This window comes from Trichoderma aggressivum, assembly GCF_033847375.1.
Source record: "Trichoderma aggressivum f. europaeum strain CBS 100526 chromosome Unknown scaffold_025, whole genome shotgun sequence".
Classification (NCBI taxonomy): domain Eukaryota; kingdom Fungi; phylum Ascomycota; class Sordariomycetes; order Hypocreales; family Hypocreaceae; genus Trichoderma; species Trichoderma aggressivum.
Window position 1 is genome coordinate 509,672 of NW_026946391.1, and position 19,116 is coordinate 528,787.

Here is a 19,116-nt window from a genome sequence, read left to right on the forward strand (position 1 = left end):
ACACATTCCATTACCCCGCGTATGGCGTTTCATCAGGCTGTCTATTGTCTCCATCCAACGCCATGTAATTTCCTTGCGTCAGTAACCTCTGGAGTACACGCCAGCAGCTTGGATCGAGGAGCCGAAGACATATTCTCTCCAAAGTCTATCCCAAGTAGCAAGTACTGAGTCTTTTGTCGATTTCCTCGGAGCTCTAGAGCGTTTGTAGTTCGGCTTGAGCCTCGAAGGATCCGCGGCGTGAAATAGAGTTTGAGCCGGTTGTTGGGAATTCATGCTGGGCGTTACATCACGACGACTTGACACAATGTCAAGTGTCTAGTTCCAAGATGGCAGATGTACACAGCATCGTTGAATTATTCTTTCAAAAAACCCCTATCGATATCACCGCCGGAGCAGATCCATCATGTTGAAGACTGTGGCGTGTTGAAGATACGAACGACAACCCGCAGTCAATCCTGCAAGTTCTCATGATGGCTCGCCCAAGCCATCTTCCAGAAGCGGATGTCGAAATGCACTAATTCAACGGCGCCAAAAGCACAGCGGAAATGTCGATGAACTCATGGGTGTGAATCTTAGATTTGATGCTTATACAGATTCAGAGGGGAGAATTAGAGTTTCCCGCTGGATCGGCCGGTACAAACTCCGCGGTAGATCCTCGATTCTGTTCCACCATCTCAGCTAGCAAGGAGATGAAGAATACTGTTGCATAACGTCATTTAGATTGACACCACACGCAACCAAGATATAAGGGCACCATTAGCAGACTGAATCGCAATTCGCGGGCCGCAAGTCCCCAACTCTGACTTATAGCCCTTGCATCTCCAGAGAAACTCAATGGAAACTGTACTCGTCGTCGGAGCCTCTGGTAACATAGGGGTTTCTGTCATAATTGCTGCTCTGCGAAGCGGGCGCCGAGTGCTCGCCATCGTCCGAAACAATGCCGCAGAACAAAAAATCATCCAACACGTTGGGACAAAGGATGGAATCACCTTTGTTGAGGCTCAGGTGACAGATGAGAACAGCGTTCAAAAAGTGGTTGACAGAGTCAAGGCTGGCGGACTCCCAGATTTCCAGCATGTCTATTCCGCCGGTGGGTATAGAAATCAATCTTCTTCGATATCGTCCAGTATACCTTTCTAATTTGCCAATGTGGCAAGGCAGTTGGCAAGATGGAGACCACACATCCCACACAAAATCTTAAAATGTCCGCCTTTCGTGATATCATGAGCATCAACTTGGAGGGAAATTTTCGTAATCAAGGTCCCTTTCCAAGAAAACGAGGTACTCGTACTGATTCGTAGACGCAGTGGCCTATCGAGCTACCATTCCGTACTTGATCGATCAAGGATATCCTAACGCCACCTGGACGCTCGTAACAGGATCGTTGGGTGACTTGGGTTTTGCTGGCGTCACGGCCATATCGCAAGGCGCACTTTTCTCCTTGGCAAGCGTGGCCTGCCTAGAGAACCTCAAGACCAATGTCCGCTTCAATGAGGTGTATCTGGGCTATCGCGTCGACTATGATTCGATCGTCGAGAAGGAAGGAGGAGATAATCGCATGAAATCCTCCGAGTTTGCCCACGTCTACGAGGCTATCCTTGCCAACCAGGATATCAGAGCTTGTAGAATAACGGTTTCTGGCCCAGAAGACGTTCATCAGCTCAAGTACAAAAAGAAGCTCCCGGAATATGACTACGACTCACTATTTGCTGAGTATATGTGATTACCCGCAATACTCAGGGCGAGCATCCAAAAGAAAGAGAAGAAAGAGAAGAGTAGTTTGGCTGTTTGAAGATGATTGTTGCTGCATCGCCGCATTCTAGATCTAGATGCACATGTTGCTGATAATGGTGGCCTGGTGCGGGAGTTTTGCTGTGACGCTGGGTACCTGTGCCATCAGTGCTTTCTGTATACAATCTCTGCGGATTCGTTTGTATCTTGAGTCCAGGCCTTTCTATTCAAACAGTTCTGAAAAAATACCTCGCACTTTCCACTACTGGATCAATATGCAACTTCCTCTCGCCATGTTGCCGGAGACTTTTCTGTTGCAACTGCCTGACGAAGCTCGCCTATTCCGCGAAAACAAGCGAGAAAACGTCACGGACGCGAAGTCTCTGGATAAAGTAGCAGGCACAGTGCGGGGTAAGTAAATCTTCAACTTTGTGGAGGGAACAATCCCTTGTCATTTTCTCTCTTCCATCTCCTATCCATCCTCCTCACTCAATCAACCACACGCTTTTTCAACCACGCAACAAGACAACAGGTGTTTGCATCTCCCCATTTGCATATCACTTTGGCTCCTAGAATTCTTTTCTCTGCATCTACAGGTGATTTGACACAAATGTGGACATGTATGATTTGCCTTTTCCCCTGATGATCTCTGCAATGAAGCGCTCTGCCTCGAGGAAGTGGGAGATGTCAGCCACTGATTTTCTCTCCAGTGAATGATGTTTCCCACTCAAATCTTGAACATGCTTGACATGCTGTTTCCATCAGTAGCCCAAGCTCCAACGCTGTGGCCAATCATCAAAGAGACCTGACTCAGCTACCATTTACCACACTGATCTCGTCATCCACGCAATCCTCTCGACGCGGGTAGTTTCACTGCCAGAGTTCTCCTACATTCCTCCTCACAACTCACTACACACATCCACGGGTGACTCTGCAACTGGCTTGCGCGCTATCAGCTCTGGTTGTCACACACCTAGCCGATGTCTGCCTCAGATCCAGTCGGAGGCATGCCAACATGCAATTTCAACATCTTCAATGGTACGGTTCCGCCAGCTTCTTTGCAAATTTGGGCCGCATCTTTGGCCTCGACAGATTAGAGTTGAGGGTGAGAAACTTCATCGCATTATGTCATCTCCAAACAAACGCTTACTCTTTTGCTAGATATTCTGTTATGCCTTTCAGGCACTCTTCTGTGTCACTTATGCACCCCTTTTCGTGTCTTCACGTACCCTTCCGTGTCTTTGACGCACTCTTCTATATCTGTCACGCACTCTTTTTTATCTCTTTCATCTCTTCATGTACTCTTTTTTGTCTTTTCATATACTCTTCTGTATCGTTTACGCACTCTTTATATCTGTCGCGCACTCTCTTTCGTCTCTACATGTATTTCATTGCGTCTTTTCATATACTCTTCTGGGTCTTTCGCGCAGTCTCCTGTGCCTATGGGTTTGCCAATCCCGTACGTCTGTCATCTTGGTAACGGGGGGAAAGGAGGTAGATTTGAAATAAGGAATTGGAAGCAAATGGGGAAGGGAAAAAAAAGAAGGAAAAAAAGAAAGAAAAGAAGGGAAAAAAGAAAGAAAAGAAAGAAAAGAAAGAAAAAAAAGAAAGAAAAAAAGAAAGAAAAAAAAAGAAAAGAAAAAAAGAAGGAAAAAAGAAAGAAAAAAGAAAGAAAAACAAACAAACAAAAGGATGTGGGAAATGGAGAGAGAGAGGCATTTGTCAGGCGAGCAAGCTTCCACGAACCGAGCCAAAGGTATTTTTACGCAACAAGTACGTATCCACCATTTCTCTCACATTACTTGGATTCCAGCAGTGTTCACGTATTCTGATATTTGGAGAAGGAAATTGGCTTTCAGAGCTCACATGAATGCTGCTCCTCATCGCCACAAAACGCGCGCGCGCACACGCGCACACACACACAATACTCACGCACAAAATCAAACACAAACGCCCAGAGTTTTCCGCTGGCTCAAGAATTATCACTATCACTACCACTACGCGAAGGCCACTATATCTCCAACTGCGCAGCCAAGCTCTCCCAGAAAGCACACCGGCTCATCTGAGCTTGCGGGACAGATTCAACTACCGTGTTGTTGTTGTTGATCACAAGCCTCTGTCCTCCTGCCTGTCCGTTCCACTGAGGCCATGATGTTGAGCCAGAAAACGCAAACGTGTTTGGGTTCAGCGACCGGACGAAGGATATGTAGTATCCTTGCAAACGAGCCACGTTGGTCTGATCGGAGTTGTCGTAACCACCTCCAAAAACTGCGCCAAGATCAAACCCGTGAGGGACACCGACTCCGCTTGCAATGTTGCTTTGAGTCAAGACATTGAAGCGGTATGTCCAGATTGGTTGCCCAGCCTGTATGAAATATTTCCCAAAGTTGAGTCCGTGGCAAGTGACGAGTACGTCTCCGTACGCGAGCTCAGCAGCTGGGAACCAGGCTGCATGATTGTTGAACGGTGGCTCTATGTTCTGTGGATACTGCTGGATGATTGCAGACGTGTTCTGGCTGGTCAAGCGAGGATAATTGTTCAGGAAGAAAGTCTGAATATCGCTGGACGATGCCGCGTTGGGGGCACCCAAGGTCGTCCCTTCATCTGTGACGCTTCCGAAAAACATGGGAACCTTGACGAACTTGCCCGCTTGGAAGGCCTCGTATGAACCGGTTTGCAGGAACACGCCGTCAACGCATGGCACATACGGGTAATTCGGGGCATTTGGCCGGCCGGGATAGACGATGGGTACGTTGAACCGCTGCAAGGCTGTGGTGCTGAGGCCACGAAGACAAGAGAGTGAATCAGAGCTGGAGCTGCATCCCGCATTGCTGACGAGAGCGTCGTACTGGAATTGAATCTCTGACACCTTGGGCTGGATGATTTCAGGAAGAGATTCAAACATGGCCCCTACGAAAAGGCCTTGGTTTTTACCGCCAAAAGAAACAAGTTGCAATGACGCTGCTTCTGCACCAGCACTCTGTCCATGGATGATAACATGAGTCGGGTCACCACCAAACTGAGCAATATGCTGTTGTACCCATTGCAGGGCAGCTTGCTGGTCATACAGGCCGGCATTCGCTACTCCGTTGGCCTGGATCTGCGAACTGGCGAGGAAGCCAAAGATTCCCACTCGATAGTTCAGCGTCACCAAGACAATGTTGTTTCCCGAGTTGGCTACCGCTCCACTGCCGTCTGTTCCTGCCGAAGCCAAGCTCTCAAACCCTCCACCTTGGATGAAAACCCACACGGGGAGCTTAGAGTTGGGCCCAGCACCTGAAGGTGCCCAAACATTGACGAAGAGGCAGTCTTCGCTCTGGCCCGACGGCGATGGCCCGGCATTGGTGGCCATACAAACATTTCCAAACTAGGCACGACAAGGAAGAAAGAGCGTCAGTGATGGGGAAGGCAGAGATGCTGGGTGGAGAAACATACCTGTGTGGCCTGTTGGACTCCAGTCACTGTAGGAGGAGCCGTTGGAGCTTTCCATCTCAAATTTCCTGACGGAGCTGCGGCATATCTCATACCCAGGAACCTGTTGATCCCACCAGATGTCGTGCCTTGATAGGTGGCATATCCCAAGTTTACTGTTGGCGACTGTGCGCTCACAGCAGCCCCAGAGCACAATAACGTGCAAGCCAACTTGAAGGAGATACGCATGTTGACAAGTAACTCCTCCGACCGCGTCTAGTCAATCTTGTTTTTTTCGACACTCTGAATTACAACTCACATTGTTTCTCTGAACCATACTTATACGAGAATACTCCCCCATGCCGGAAGACGCGGGTCGATAATCCCGTCGGGACAGAAGATCGATCGATGCTGACGGCAAAGGGCTTACAGCCCCTGCCAAGAGCTTCTCGAGAACATGACATTGCGATGAAGTTTACCACACGATTCATCTCATGATTACCTTTGAACCCCGCATTCGAGCTCTGCTCTGGAGTTGGGGCAGTACCACTTGCCTGTCTCTTCCAAGTTGAAACAGTGTCGGCTAAAGTCCTATTCGCCGACGGATGGCATAACGACCCATAGCTGCGGGAGAATCTTTGACTACCGGTGTCAAGCAGGGGATCATTCCTGTTTGTAGGCCTGCTAACGTGGGAGTTTATGCGGGCAGATTTGCTGACAATACACCGATGCGAGTTGGGAACTTGATGGATGGCTACTCTTTCGCAACTTGCGATTGTAGGGGCACTGATTAGTTTGAGTGTTTCGAGGACAGGAGCCATGCTATAACCTCCAATTCAGAAGGAAACGGACCAGTCACTCCGGTGCTCCTATTCAGGGCAAGCCATTGTCAGAAATCCACTCGATCTCGATACCCGACATACGACTATACTTGAGTGAGCTGTAGGTTTGATTCTGACGAATATGGGAGGCATACGCGCTAATCATTTTTGCAGTATCATCTAGTGGGAAAAATCAAGGCAATTACTCCACCATCACGCTGCAATACGATGCGGCTATTATCAAGAATCACAGCATCTCATGCTCTCAGCTTGGGCAGATCGTGGGCGCTGATCGCTTCGTTAGCGCAGGCTAGACGAATGAAGACGCCAACTTTGCCAATGTTTGAACTAGAGCCTCAAGCTCTGCATTCTCGTCATTTTCTATCCTGAAAGTGGCGGCATTCTGGTCTCTGGGAGAGCGAAACAAACATCTGCTCAGTGTCATGTGGAGAATATACCCTTTCTCAATCAGGCAGGTCAAACACGGCCGTTGCTATTGCGGAGTACATACTATTCACCGCGATAATTCGGCCTCTGCATTGCCTTTACGTCATATGCTGTGGTCTTCCTACTGTCAACAGCTTACCAGTGATTGCAACTTACGGGCCCGGTGCTGTGGATACTGAAAAGTGCGACTACGACTATCTTGCAAGCACACGAACCTGTCGGCACCATTTCATGTGCGAGGGACTTTACAGACACGAAGTTTTACCAAGCAATCTTCATGACACTGACTCTCTCTAGCGCTGGCGCAAGAAAATACCTAGTAACCCAGATGCTTGCGAAAGACTTGTCCTCTGCGATATCACGCCCAACAATGCCATATACTCGGCAACTCGGAGGGCTGTGTACTTTTTCCAGACCTCAGCCGAGACACCCTATTGAATGGGGGGGAAAAACATGAAAAGGCTCAAGATCACGAGAGCTTCTATCGATGAGACTCAAAAATCCTGGACACCCGTCTCTCCTAAGCGAACGGGAAACTGCTCTTCCCCATCTACCCAGCTGGGCTCTTCGTCATCGAACCAGGCATCCTCGGCGTCCTGAACCGCCATGGTGTCGTACTTATAATTGTCATCAACCTTGTCATAGTCGAAGTCTTCATCTTGTCCCTCCACAAAGCGGACTTCGAGGTACGCGTGCCAAAGCTGCTTGCCGTGCTCTTTATCCTCTGCTTCGGCGTCCCATGCGTTGGTGCCGGCGCCTCCGTCGCCTAACACTTTTGAATCTTGTGGTGTTCGGCTACCTTGTTCTCGTTCTGGATAGAGGTTTGAGAGATTTGTCTCGCCTCTGACGAGATCTGCTTCGAGAGTGCGACTATAGCCCTTGGCTTTTCCTTCTGCCTCTCGTTCGGCTGGAGTTTGAAATCTCTTGACAAGACGCTCATACAGAACAGGATCTACATGATACCGCAATGGTTGGTTTTCAGGTCAAGTCAAGTTCGCAAAGGGACGGTGAGCCCTCTCTCGAGGCTATAGGATCGTCGACGTGATCCATCAGCCGATAACAGGAGAGGGATGGAAGAATGAGATGCAATGTCATACCAGCAAGTTCATGTTCCAGATTGTCAAAATACGACGGGGTTTTCACCAGGTACTCGTGGCGGCGATTCCGCACCCCAAGGCGCAGGAGCTTAGCGGGCGTCCTGGGGCGTCGGGGAGAAGGCCTATCCAGTGCCAGGACCAAATCACGACCCTGGTCATCAGGAATGGTGTCCGTCAGGGATGGCCGAGAGGGCGATGGCAACAGCGCTGGCATGGTGACGGCGCTCTGTGACCAGAGGACAGACGGGGCTTGCTGCACCGCGACTAGCCACGGGAGGTGCGGATGCTAGCACTGGCTGGCGGCGTGCTCGTATGTGAGACAGCGAGGCTGCAGAGTTCCAGGGCCAGGGCCAGGTTCGTTGGATACAAGACAGAAGAGACAACTCATGGCACGGCAAGACAAGCTTGGCCGTGAGCAGGTTGGAGAGCTTGTGTGCTGGCAATTCCCATGCAATGCAGGTACAAGAAGAGCTCGGGTGGGGGCCACGGAATTGTTGCACCGGCTCCGCTTTTCTCGCAATTCACCTCCATCAATCAAGGCCCGATCCCTGGAGCAGCTCAGCTCGTGCAGGATCTGGGGGGCTTTTGGGGGGCGAATGACACGCCGGCAGTCAGAGCGCCAGTACCAGTACCAGTACCAGTGCCAGTACCAGCCAGTGCCAGCCCAGAACCATTCCCACGGGCACTTGCGCGAGCATTCGGTGCTACCCGACAGCTTAGGGCACCGGGCTGCTATACTTGCCTTAGTAGTTGTCCAAGGTACATGTGTTGATTCGATCTTTGATTCATCAATTTCCCGGCGTTGTGGGCCGGATACAGAGAGAGGCCCCAATTCACATTCACTGCCGGAGAAACAAATGAGGATCCGTGTCCATTTACAGCTCTTGTGCTTATACTATACAGCGTCGAGTTTACTGTAGCTTCGCAGCCAGTTGCGCTGCTAGCCAGTCCCAGTCCCACGAAGGAGCTGCTGTGGAGATGAGTACCCTGCTGGCGCCTAGCCTAGACACACTCTATTCCGACTTGACAGCCGCCCGGGCAAGATGATCGTGCCCCTCCTCGTCCCACGGGCCAAGATTTTCAAGTTGGCACCCATCGGATTGCTTCCCCTCTTCATTCACTCGTTGTCTACAGGGTAGCTAGCCTAGCTTGCTTTGAACAAGATGGAACAAGGACGAAATCGACGACGGGGGAAAAGACGAAGCAGGAGAAGAGAGGAAATTCAACAACACAAACAGGGAAGGGGGGGGGGGGGGGGGGGAAGGGATGAAGGAGAAGAGGAAGAAGAGGAAGAAGAATGACTGACGTGCAAACTCAGCTTACAGCATAATGAGCATGCAATGTTTGATGTTGCAAACAGTGGTCGGCCTAAGCGAGGACATGTGCCCTTGACGGTGGCGATGTTGAAAGCTTGACGCGGTACCAGTACAAGCAAATCTTCTGAAGCCGCAGTCAAAGATGCATCAGATTGAGACTTGTGGCTGACTGAACACTTCGATAATTGTGATGCATCACATTGTCGTCCGCCTGCCACTTGGTTATTGACATGTCAGCGACTGTGCGGGTTTTGTTCGCCGGCCTGGGTTCAATGTTTGCCCTACTACAGCGTACAGGCCTAAGCACATGGACTCGTATGCGAGTCCACGCACTTGTGCTCAAGAGCCGTGAGATATGCAGCGCTTCGTGCACGCGGCGAGACAAAAAGACCTCGAGTCTGGCACTTGCTAATTCAATGCCACGGCTGGTGAGTTGGGCAAATGGCAACAGGACAAGCCAACCTCGCAAGTCCGCATTCTCGTACGATAGCTGCAGCAGTAGCCCATGCGTGCACCAACGCCCGCCCAGCTCGAGCCAAACCGTGGCGCCTGTTGTGACACGCACAGCCGATTCACATGTGAGGGGGGGGGGTAGCTGTCTAGAGATGGCTTAACACACGCAGGATCTATGATGCCCCCCTTAAGCTGATCCCTAGGTGATGGCCGGCTGCTGTGCATGTCTGGCACTTCCCTGTTGAGCCTCTTGCGCGCACGCTTCATGCAGCAGAGCAGGACTTACGGGGCAGGTTGGCTGCGTTGCAACCACATATTTGACAGGGCTCAACGAATTGGCGTCAATCACGAAGCGGCAAATAGAGCGCCCCCCCTCTCTCACTCTCGTATACCTACTCAGAACTGTACCTCCGGCCATCATGCCTGTAGTCTGTACAGGCGGGCGGAACTGCTAGCAGCAACACAGCGCACCGGTAGGGAATGGCTGTCTGGTCTGCTTTTCGATTCCCCCAGGTCTCTCTGCGGAGTAACACAACACGTGCATGGCTGTTTCACCAAAGGCTCGGATCCGTGAGGGTGCTTGCTTGTGCTTGGTGATTTGATGCATAAACAAGCTACCAGTTTGAAACCCGACTCTTAATGCTCAGCTCCCAAGGAGCTATACTACGCCTGTACTTGTACTCCCGTCGTACAGTACTAAACGAATCCCTACAACCCATGTGGCATGGGGGGGACCCATGAAGAGAAAAAAAGGGCCAACCTACAAGTACATAATGAAACAGGATGGAAAACAAAACATCGACCCGGGCATCGAGCATCAACCCAGAATCGAGATTCCACGTTTCATGCGCGAAACCAGATGTTTAGCGGACATGGATTGTGGAATCTGGAGCGTCAACCAAAGCCAGCACTAAACTGCTGGTGCAGCGCCACCATTCGGAGCCTCCCCTCTTTGTCGCCCAAATCCCTGGCTGTTTTTGGTTTGCAGCGCGGATGATTGCCCCCGGTGCATCCGCTTAGGACGCCTATCAGAGACCCTCCGGCAGCCTCAACTGTTCTCCCCTTCCAGGTTCTCATCTAGACCCTCACCCCCCCTGTAGCTACCTAGGTTGTGCTGGACGGTAGCCTCAGCGGCTGTCGATAAAGGAGTGGCCACCTGAGCTAGCATCAAAGAACGTCCATGTGGCAAAGAGAGCTGGCAGAGCGGTCGGAATGGGGACGTCCATTGATTGCCACCTCGTCGTCTTCGCCCTCCCAATTCGTTTTGTTACATGGAGGCTATCACAGAAGGCACTTCCAGCATGCTCTCGCGTACAGTACTGCCCGTACTCGTACAGACACATGCACCGAATAGGGAGCACGATGCTACTAATGCTGCTACTGCGGAGCATCAGAGACGGTGCTAGCTTGAGCACATCTCGCGAACATGGCCTTGGAGCATGGGTGAGAGGAGCTTGGGCTTGGGGGATCGAGAAAAAAAAAAGGGTCGCTCCATACTATTTGATGCGAGTCAAGGTGACGGCCCTCCCCTACAAGGATGAGGACAAATTTGCCCGGGCCACGGCGGTCCATGCTGTACTCAAACGGTTGTATTGATCAAGCTACTAATGCATCATGCTTGAACACCACGACAATGTATGTACAATTGAGCATTATTGATTGCACCTGCACTCGTCAATGCTACAATACATGCCATGCCCGCACAAACGGGTATCAAATCAAATCACACCTGCGGGCTACCCTGCCTGGATTTCGGCCGTCCATCCATCCCATCCATCCATGCCAGCATTAACTCTGCAGTCCCCTGTCGGCGCCCCGTAGGTACCGGTACCTCTGCTTGCAGTGCAGTGGACTGGGCCCCAAGAGGGCTGCAGCCCATTTGGCTTGGTTCCGTTTGGCTCGACTTGCTTTCTGGCAAGGCAAGGCAGAGCAGAGCAAGAACCAAAAAGCAAGGCGAGGCCTCGTCAACGTCTGGCAGTGCGAGTACTCCCGCACAGGTACCTTCCTTCTGACTGGAGCCCATCACTCGCATGATACTAAACTGATTCATCTGCTCGCCTCGCCTCACCTCGCCTCCTTCAACCCCAAACAACCACGAGAGCAGGAGCAACGAGTCCAAGCGCCCAAATACGACTGATCATGCGAGCTGCATGCGCGGTCGTGATGCCCTAAGGGTCGGCGGATTATCACTCTCCATCTCGATTCTCCTTCTCTCGCCTTCTCTCGACTTCGGAAGCCTCTTGTTCTTTTTCCGTTCCTTTCCTCTTCACCCGCTCACTGACTTGTCGTCTCACTTTGGCATTCGTTCTTTTTTCTTTTCTTTCCCCCCCTTTCCTCTCGCTGTCTACCGGCCTGTCGGCCTTCACTTAATCTATTCTCGGTGCTGGCGGTCCTGTCGTCTTCCTCTCAGCCCGACTGGTCCCTTGCCGTCTCTATCTCTCGGATAATCTCCAAGACTCATCAGATCCCGACTCTTTAATCTCCGCCCCCCATCAGCCTCATTTTCAATCCCCCTTGTCCGTCTTGCATGGCACTCATCTTGGTTGCGCCTGATCCTGCTGCCGCTCCCGCTTCTGCTTCAGGGCAGCAAACGAGGCTGAAGGAGGATGGCGCCGGACATTGCTAACAAGCTCAAGGCAACGCTGTTCAGGCGGCGGCGGCGCCAGTCCGAGGTGTCGGCTCTAGGTGATGAGGGCGACTCTTCCTCGCCGCCCACGACGCCCGGCATCGTCAGCCAGAGGAGGCCCTCGTTTCCATTCCCACGTGAGCCCTCATCCCAGACACTGACGCTGTCTCTGGAGCTGATGACGGGGGACGGAGAAGCAGGAATAGGAGGCTGCGGCGGCGGTGACGATAACAGCGACGCTGGTGACTCTGCCCTGACAAGCAACGACGCTGAACAACAGCGCACGAGGCAGCATTGGAGAATGTGGCAGAAGCCCAAGCAGGCTGCCGACGTTGAGAAGCGAAGAAGCGTCCCTGACAACGCGGCTTTCCATCTATCGCCAGTCTCGCCGGTATCACCAACATCCCAGGTACCAGTAGCGCCAACGGAAGCAATCACGCCGCAGCTGTCCAGGCATGCCCAGGGCTACTTCGACAGCATTGGGGAGGAAAAGGGGGCTGACGACGACGAACAATACGGCCAACAACAGCATCACGGCGTCGACACGGAGGCAGCAGCTGCTACGTTTGATTCTGCTCTTGATCCCGCCTCCCCCGCTGCCATCAGCAATCTCCAGCGCCATGCCTTGACAGGAGAGCTCATGGTACAGGCACTCCCAGCGCTAGACCAACGGCAACCACAGCGCCCGCACCAGCTCCCGGCCTCGGCAGGGACCCGCGTTCAGGGTCAGAGCCCGCGCCGAAGCCTAAACAGTGAAGAAGCGAGCCGCTACGAGACGGACCAGAGCCAGCTCGACGGACAAGGTATGGCGGTTATTAACAGCGACCAGGGAACTATTGCTGGCACCACGGACGCTGCTAGTGCTAGTCCTCGTATTACCGCCGCCGACGCTGGCGGTACAGGTACAACGAGCACAGGCACAGGCGGCGCCGTGGTTTCTGCTGGCGGCCCCATTCCTGGCGGCGATCTGCAGCAGAATCAGAAACAGCAGCAGAGACAGGTGCAGAAACGCCCACGCCAGCCAGCGCCACCGTTTTCGCTTCCATCTCCTCCTTTGCCAACTCCTTCGGCGCTGCTGACTTTTCCTCCTCTCGCCCCCCCGACGCCCGGCCCAAGCATCTTGCCTAGCATTCCCAGCCTGCCCAGCCTCGACAGCATCGACGAGGACGAGTCGCAATCGCCCTCGCCTTCGCAATCGCAACCGCGATCCACGTACCCGCAGCCCTCGTCCCAACAACAGGCCGCCTCCGCCTCGCCGGCAGCTGCTGAGCACGTTGCTGCCACCGGCCGCGGCATCGACGCTCCGCCCACACCCGGCGCCGGCCATGGCCCGCTGAATCTTACTTCCGCGTCACCTCTGTCAACCAAGCCGCCGCCTGCGTCTACTACCACTGCTCTTGCTCGAGTCGAAGCTGCCGCAGCCGAAGCCCAAGTTGAAGCCGGGCTTCCATTGACCAAGTCGTCGCCAGCGTCCGTGCTGCCTAGTGCCGCCCCGAATTCCTCCCAAGACTCGTCTGCCGCCGCCCGCACGTCCACGCGCCCGCCCGCGCCGCCTCGTCGAGCCAGCCGTGACCCAAACCAAACCGTTACCTTTGACGAGTCGGCCGACAAGTCTGCAGCCGCCAACAACAGCAGCAGCAGCCGCGACGCACTCATCGCGACTGCCTTTCCCAACGCCAACGCCGGCGCCAACGTCATCGGAACCCTAGGCGCCGAAGCCCCTCCTGCCGTTTCCGTGGCCTCTTCCAAAAACCTTGGCCCTGCTCCTCTTTCTTCCTCGACAATTCCCTCTGCACCATCCATCATTGCTCATCGCCACGACGACCTGATCGGATACTCATCTTCGATTGACGACATTGCAGACCTCGGCGATTTCGATGCAAGCAGCATGGCTGAACAAATCCCAACCAAGATCTGGGTCATGAGACCCAAGGCCTCGGCCACCCAAATCCGCATCCGCCCCGGCGACCTTGTTGACGATGTGCGCGACGAGATTCTGCGCAAGTATGGCAACTCGCTAGGCAAGACATTCGACTCACCCGACCTCACTCTTCGCATTCAGGCCGGCGAAGAGACGCAAAACAACCAGCGCAGCCGAACCTTGGGCCCCGAGGAAGACATGATCAAAACTCTCAACGCATACTACCCCTCAGGCCAGACCGTCAAGGACGCTCTCGTCATTGAGATTCCCCGGGCCTCGACAACGCCCAAGCCGTCTCCGCGGGCTCCTCTTCCCCATCCCGGCTCTGTCTACTATGGCGGCGACGATGGGCGCCCATCCGAGACGGGCGAAGGCTACTTCCCCCCGGTGGCTGGAAACACGTCGTCGCCTCGCCTCGCCGTGTCCGTCCCCACGCAAGCCAACGGATCCATGCCCCATTCTATGACCGTCATCAGCTCGGGCCACCTCCCTCCCATTCCTCCCCTTCCTTCTCCCGGCGGCAACAGGCCCCGCGCGCACAGGGACCGCGATCCGCGTCACGACCGCCAAGATTACTCGCGGACTGGAAGAACTCATACGCCTTCGCCAAACCTGCATAATGGAGGAGGGAGTGGTGCTGGCGCTGGCGGCGGCAGCAGCAGTGCCATGCCAAACTCGACGTCTTCGACTGCTGCCAATGCTCATGGTGCACCGCATTATCGCTCGCGGCACTCGCATTCGCGAACGCATTCGAGCTCCTCAGAGCACGTCGTGACGCATTCGGGCTCCATGGCAAAGTCACCGGGCCATGAGATGACGTCGTCGGCTCGCATGGGAACTCCTCCTCCCCAGCGACTGTCGTCTCCTCGCTTGCCCAGCTCACGACCCAAGAAGAGCAAGAGGAACTCGCAGCAACAACAGCAGCAGCAGGAGTACCACCACACCCCCTCGCCATCCGTCCTGACCGCCACCGTGCCTCCGATCAACGTACTCATTGTTGAAGATAACCCAATCAACCTGAAACTGCTCGAGGCCTTTGTTAAGCGGCTCAAGGTACGATGGTCAACGGCCATGAATGGCCGAGATGCCGTTAAGAAATGGAGAAACGGTGGCTTCCACTTGGTCCTCATGGACATTCAGCTACCTGGTATGAACGGACTGGAGGCCACGAGAGAGATTCGCCGGCTGGAAAGGATCAACAACATTGGTGTCTTCTCCAACGCCCCCACCGGAATTCCCGAGACCACGCAGGCCGAAGAGCTCACCGAGCAAGATCGCTTGGAGGGCATCGGCCAGTTCAAGAGTCCTGTTATCATCGTTGCTCTCACGGCCAGTTCTCTCCAGAGCGACCGACACGAGGCTCTTGCCTCGGGCTGCAACGACTTTCTGACAAAGGTATGTATCCTGATTTAACTGACGCACTCACGCGCGTGATTGATCCTCTGTAAAAAGAACGTGACGCTGACTTAGTTTTGCAAAGCCTGTCAACTTTGTCTGGCTGGAGCGTAAGGTGATGGAATGGGGCTGTATGCAGGCGCTCATCGACTTTGAAGGTTGGCGCAAGTGGAAGGACCTCTCAGCCAAGGCCGAAGCGATTGAGGCTGCCAGCCAGCGAGCAAAGGCACAAGCTTACAAAAACAAGACGAAAAAGAACCGGCCGATCATGTCGGCGTCGTAAACGAAAGGTTATTCACCGGAGTCTAGGACTTTTATTTTTCTTTTCTTTTTTGAAACGGCTTTCATATTGGGCGAGGGGCAACCCGCAACACTAAGGGGGAGGGAAGAGGGATTCAAATACATGGAAAAAATGGTCTTCAGGAGGATGGATCTAGCGCTGATTTGCTGACCCGTTTCAAGCTCCTTTGCTTCTGAACGGATGATGATTTTGTTTTCTTATCTTTTGTTTTCTTTGTTCTCTTGTTTCGACAAGAGCTACTTCTACGCATCGCATCAAGGTATGGCGGCGAGCATGCTGAGTACTATATATATATATACGCATTTTGCGTCGGTCCCACCTGATTGGTGGCAGGCTTAATATACATGGGATATCTGTCTCCCGGGCTTCTGTGCTTTGAATTTGGTGACATGTTGCCCTTTGAATCAAGTCTGGATGGCTTCCAACTTGAGTATTCTTTCATTCTTTTGCTGCCGCCGGAGCAATGTCGAGCTGTGCCGCCGGAGACGGCTAGCGCTTATTAGGTAATACGTTGCCTTGCATTCAAGCGTGCGTGCGCCAATGGCCTTCCTGATGCCCCTCCCTCCGGAAGCGGGAGAACAAGATACCGAGACGGAAAATTTGTGGCCAAGCTTGGCTTTTCTTGATAACTCTCCCACCAGCTCTGCTCACAAGACATGACGACCAAAAAAAGCCTCGACGACCTTTGAGCCATTGACTCGATTCGCAATGAGCAGCTGATCTAGCCGAATCAATTTGCACCTACATTTTGAGGAGTGCACACACAGAATAGACATGGCTCCCAGACTATCTGCGGCTTCCATGCCGCTGGCCCCCGTGGTCGATGCGTGTCTGGTCCAATCCTGCAAATCAAAATCTGCGCCATTCGTGCGGAGCTTCAGCTCGACCCCGTGTCAGCAGAAGATGAGCCGGGCTCGACAGCAGATGTACCAATGGCTCAAGGGCAGGGAAGGTTCAGAGTTTGCCGACCCCGGAGGAGGCCCCAGGTATCTAGGGCCGCTGCAGGACCAGCCGTTTCCTCTAAATCCTCTCTTTCGAAGCCAGCCGGTGCTGGATGAGCACACGAGGGAGCTGATCTGGGACAAGGTCATGGGGAGGGGGGAGTCACTAAAGGCCGTTTCAGCAGAGATGGGCGTCGATGTCAGGCGGGTAGCGGCCGTTGTGAGGCTGAAGGAGGTTGAGAAGCAATGGCAGAGAGAGGTGAGCTTTGCAAATTTCCTTGCCCCCGGTTCCTTCTTGACAGCCGTTCCCCCTATTCTTTCTCCCGAGCGAGACAGACAGAGAGTTGTGCGCACTTTACATGATGAGACAATTTCCAAAAATTCGATTAGTCTTGAAGACTTATTCCCATGGTTAAAAAACGATTATATTTGTTCTGACAACACGCCAACCTCTGCATCTCTTTTATTTCCTTTTACTTCGTTAGCAATGCTCTATTGTGTCATGTACAACTGTGCTGACTGGTCAAATGAAAAAACAGGGCAAGAAGCTGGCAATTCCCTATGCCAAAGCTGTCATGAGCATGCTGCCCAAGACTTTTTACCGGGAGGGCGAGAAGAATCTGCCACACGAGCCCGTCAATGAGATTCACGTCCACAAGTTGACAATGCAGCAGCTCTTCGTGCCAGTATCAGAGTCACGTCACTTCACCCGAGAAGACGCGGCCAAGGCCTTCCACGACACCATGCTGTCTGTTGATGCACGGTCACCACAGCCTGAGCTCATCAACATGGAGCGGGAGATTCTAGAGGGCAAGACCCGGCAAGAAAGCCTGGCCAAATTCAAGGAGGCGACGCAGAAGGAGGAGGACAAGGTGGCGAGGCGCATCGCACAGGAGCAGCAGCGAGAAGAGAAGGCGACAACGAGAGTAACAACGGACCGCTACGAGTTCCGGTTCAAGGAAATCAACGCGGACGATGTGGGACGAAATGGACGGTCAAGAAAGGGCACTGGCTGGAGATATGGAGCGCCGTTTGATGATCGCAAGCGTGGTCTGGTCAAAATTCCCACGTCTGTGCCGTAGGATCTGGGACTGTAGGCTTTGCGTGATTGACATGACAGGTGGGGGGGGGGGGGGGGGGTAGCATTGAAATGACTTTGAAACGACTTTGAAAGAAGATAGGTTTGATCAGACGAGAGATCAGACGAAGCTGTATTACTAACATGCATACATGTACGCATACACCACACGAGCCATGTATAATAACCAATGTATTATCAGGTAGTACCTACATACTATAGTATATACATATATATCCAACACAAAACACGCTATTCATCATGACACGTCTAATTCATTTGTCGATACAACAGGATCAACGTCTATGGTGCAGAATGGCAATACAAGCCTACATGTACCTAGTTGGCGACCAGGAGCTTCTGTCGAATACGAGCAATGGCCTCGGGCGGGAGTTTACACTCGTCAACGACGTACTCCTCAACAGAGCCCCATTCCTCACGGATCATGGCAAGCGTAGCCATCATGCTCTCGGGCCTGTTGTGCAATTGTCAGTGTTTCACCTACAAAAAAGGGGATCGATGGAAAGAAGAATAGAGAGAAAAAAAACAAGGGCTCACGCTGAACTCAGCATCCTCTCGGCACCATCTGGGTCTCCCTCAAAAGCCGGCATTGCCATCAACCGCTTCACAAGTGTGGGCTTCGTATCCTTCAGCCCTTGGGTGGTAAGACCGTACTCCCTTGCCACATCCTCGTCTGGGATGTTGCACAGGCTCAATATCAAGGCGCACAAGATGCCTGTGCGATCCTTGCCCGCGGTGCAGTGTACAAGGATGGGTCTCTCCGCGGACGCATCCCACTCGTCGGAAGAGAGGTACGTCAGCACGGTGGCAAACGCCGGCGCGCCGGATTTCAGGATGGAGCGGTAGGCGTTTACGAAACCGAGGACGGGATGGGTCGAGGCGTACTGGTGGAAGCGGAGGGCGACCGCCTCGGGGCCGTAGTCGGCGTCGGCGAAGACGGGGGCGTGGACGCGGCGCGGGCCCCCGGGCCACTGCTCGGCAAACGCGCAATCGGAGACGTGGGAGGAGTGGGAGACCTCGAGGCCCGAGCGGAGGTCGAAGACGGTGTCGATGTTGAGGGCGTCGAGCTCGGGGGATGGCGAGGTCGGGGGCGCGGCGGAGCGGAGGACGAGGCGGGAGCGGAAGAGGGACGGCGAGGCAATGGAGATGTCTCTGAGGTTGGCGATGGGAGGCTTGGACATGACGGGCAGGGTTGTGTAGCTTGTGTGGTGTGGTTGAGAGCTGTTTTTGGGAGGATTTTTGGAGCTGGGATTGGTGGTGGTGGTGGTGGTGGTGGTGGTGATGATGATGATGCTCAGAGCTTCGGGTGGCTTTTTGGGCGCACAAGTAATTTACGGAAAAGACTACCTGTACTTGGTCTGCTGCTCAGAGTTGCACAGGTTATATGTTTGCCGGCGCCTTGATTTGTCTCTGCCGATATCTGGTGGTGGTTCAGGCGCAAGCTGGGTGTAAGAGGTTGAGTGCCGTACCTCGGCTCATGTCCTCATCATCATCATCAGCCCATCTCGGTAGGTGGTGATGGCCGGTTCAAGTTTCTGCCGGCAGTTTTTTTTTTTT

The 19,116-nt window shown here is 53.3% G+C and overlaps 6 protein-coding genes across 6 annotated transcripts; 3 read left to right on the forward strand and 3 right to left on the reverse strand.

Moving 5' to 3' along the window:
* Positions 1-834: 834 nt before the first annotated feature.
* Positions 835-1,723, forward strand: Triagg1_6464 (uncharacterized protein; the record flags this gene model as incomplete). The annotated part of the gene is made up of 2 exons (XM_062901091.1): positions 835-1,090; positions 1,308-1,723. 2 exons carry the CDS (start codon positions 835-837, stop codon positions 1,721-1,723), a joined length of 672 nt encoding a protein of 223 aa, XP_062754717.1.
* Positions 1,724-3,742: 2,019 nt separating this feature from the next.
* On the reverse strand, positions 3,743-5,083 carry Triagg1_6465 (uncharacterized protein; the record flags this gene model as incomplete). Its single annotated transcript, XM_062901092.1, has 1 exon — positions 3,743-5,083. One exon carries the CDS (start codon positions 5,081-5,083, stop codon positions 3,743-3,745), a length of 1,341 nt encoding a protein of 446 aa, XP_062754718.1.
* Positions 5,084-6,904: 1,821 nt separating this feature from the next.
* Triagg1_6466 (uncharacterized protein) lies at positions 6,905-7,721 on the reverse strand (the record flags this gene model as incomplete). The annotated part of the gene is made up of 2 exons (XM_062901093.1): positions 6,905-7,362; positions 7,508-7,721. 2 exons carry the CDS (start codon positions 7,719-7,721, stop codon positions 6,905-6,907), a joined length of 672 nt encoding a protein of 223 aa, XP_062754719.1.
* A 4,161-nt stretch (positions 7,722-11,882) lies between these two features.
* On the forward strand, positions 11,883-15,501 carry Triagg1_6467 (uncharacterized protein; the record flags this gene model as incomplete). The annotated part of the gene is made up of 2 exons (XM_062901094.1): positions 11,883-15,218; positions 15,304-15,501. 2 exons carry the CDS (start codon positions 11,883-11,885, stop codon positions 15,499-15,501), a joined length of 3,534 nt encoding a protein of 1,177 aa, XP_062754720.1.
* A 792-nt stretch (positions 15,502-16,293) lies between these two features.
* Triagg1_6468 (uncharacterized protein) lies at positions 16,294-17,542 on the forward strand (the record flags this gene model as incomplete). Its single annotated transcript, XM_062901096.1, has 2 exons — positions 16,294-16,719; positions 17,000-17,542. 2 exons carry the CDS (start codon positions 16,294-16,296, stop codon positions 17,540-17,542), a joined length of 969 nt encoding a protein of 322 aa, XP_062754721.1.
* Positions 17,543-17,877: 335 nt separating this feature from the next.
* Positions 17,878-18,740, reverse strand: Triagg1_6469 (uncharacterized protein; the record flags this gene model as incomplete). The annotated part of the gene is made up of 2 exons (XM_062901097.1): positions 17,878-18,013; positions 18,097-18,740. The coding sequence occupies 2 exons, from the start codon at positions 18,738-18,740 to the stop codon at positions 17,878-17,880; spliced, it is 780 nt and encodes a 259-aa protein (XP_062754722.1).
* Between the last annotated feature and the right edge of the window lie 376 nt (positions 18,741-19,116).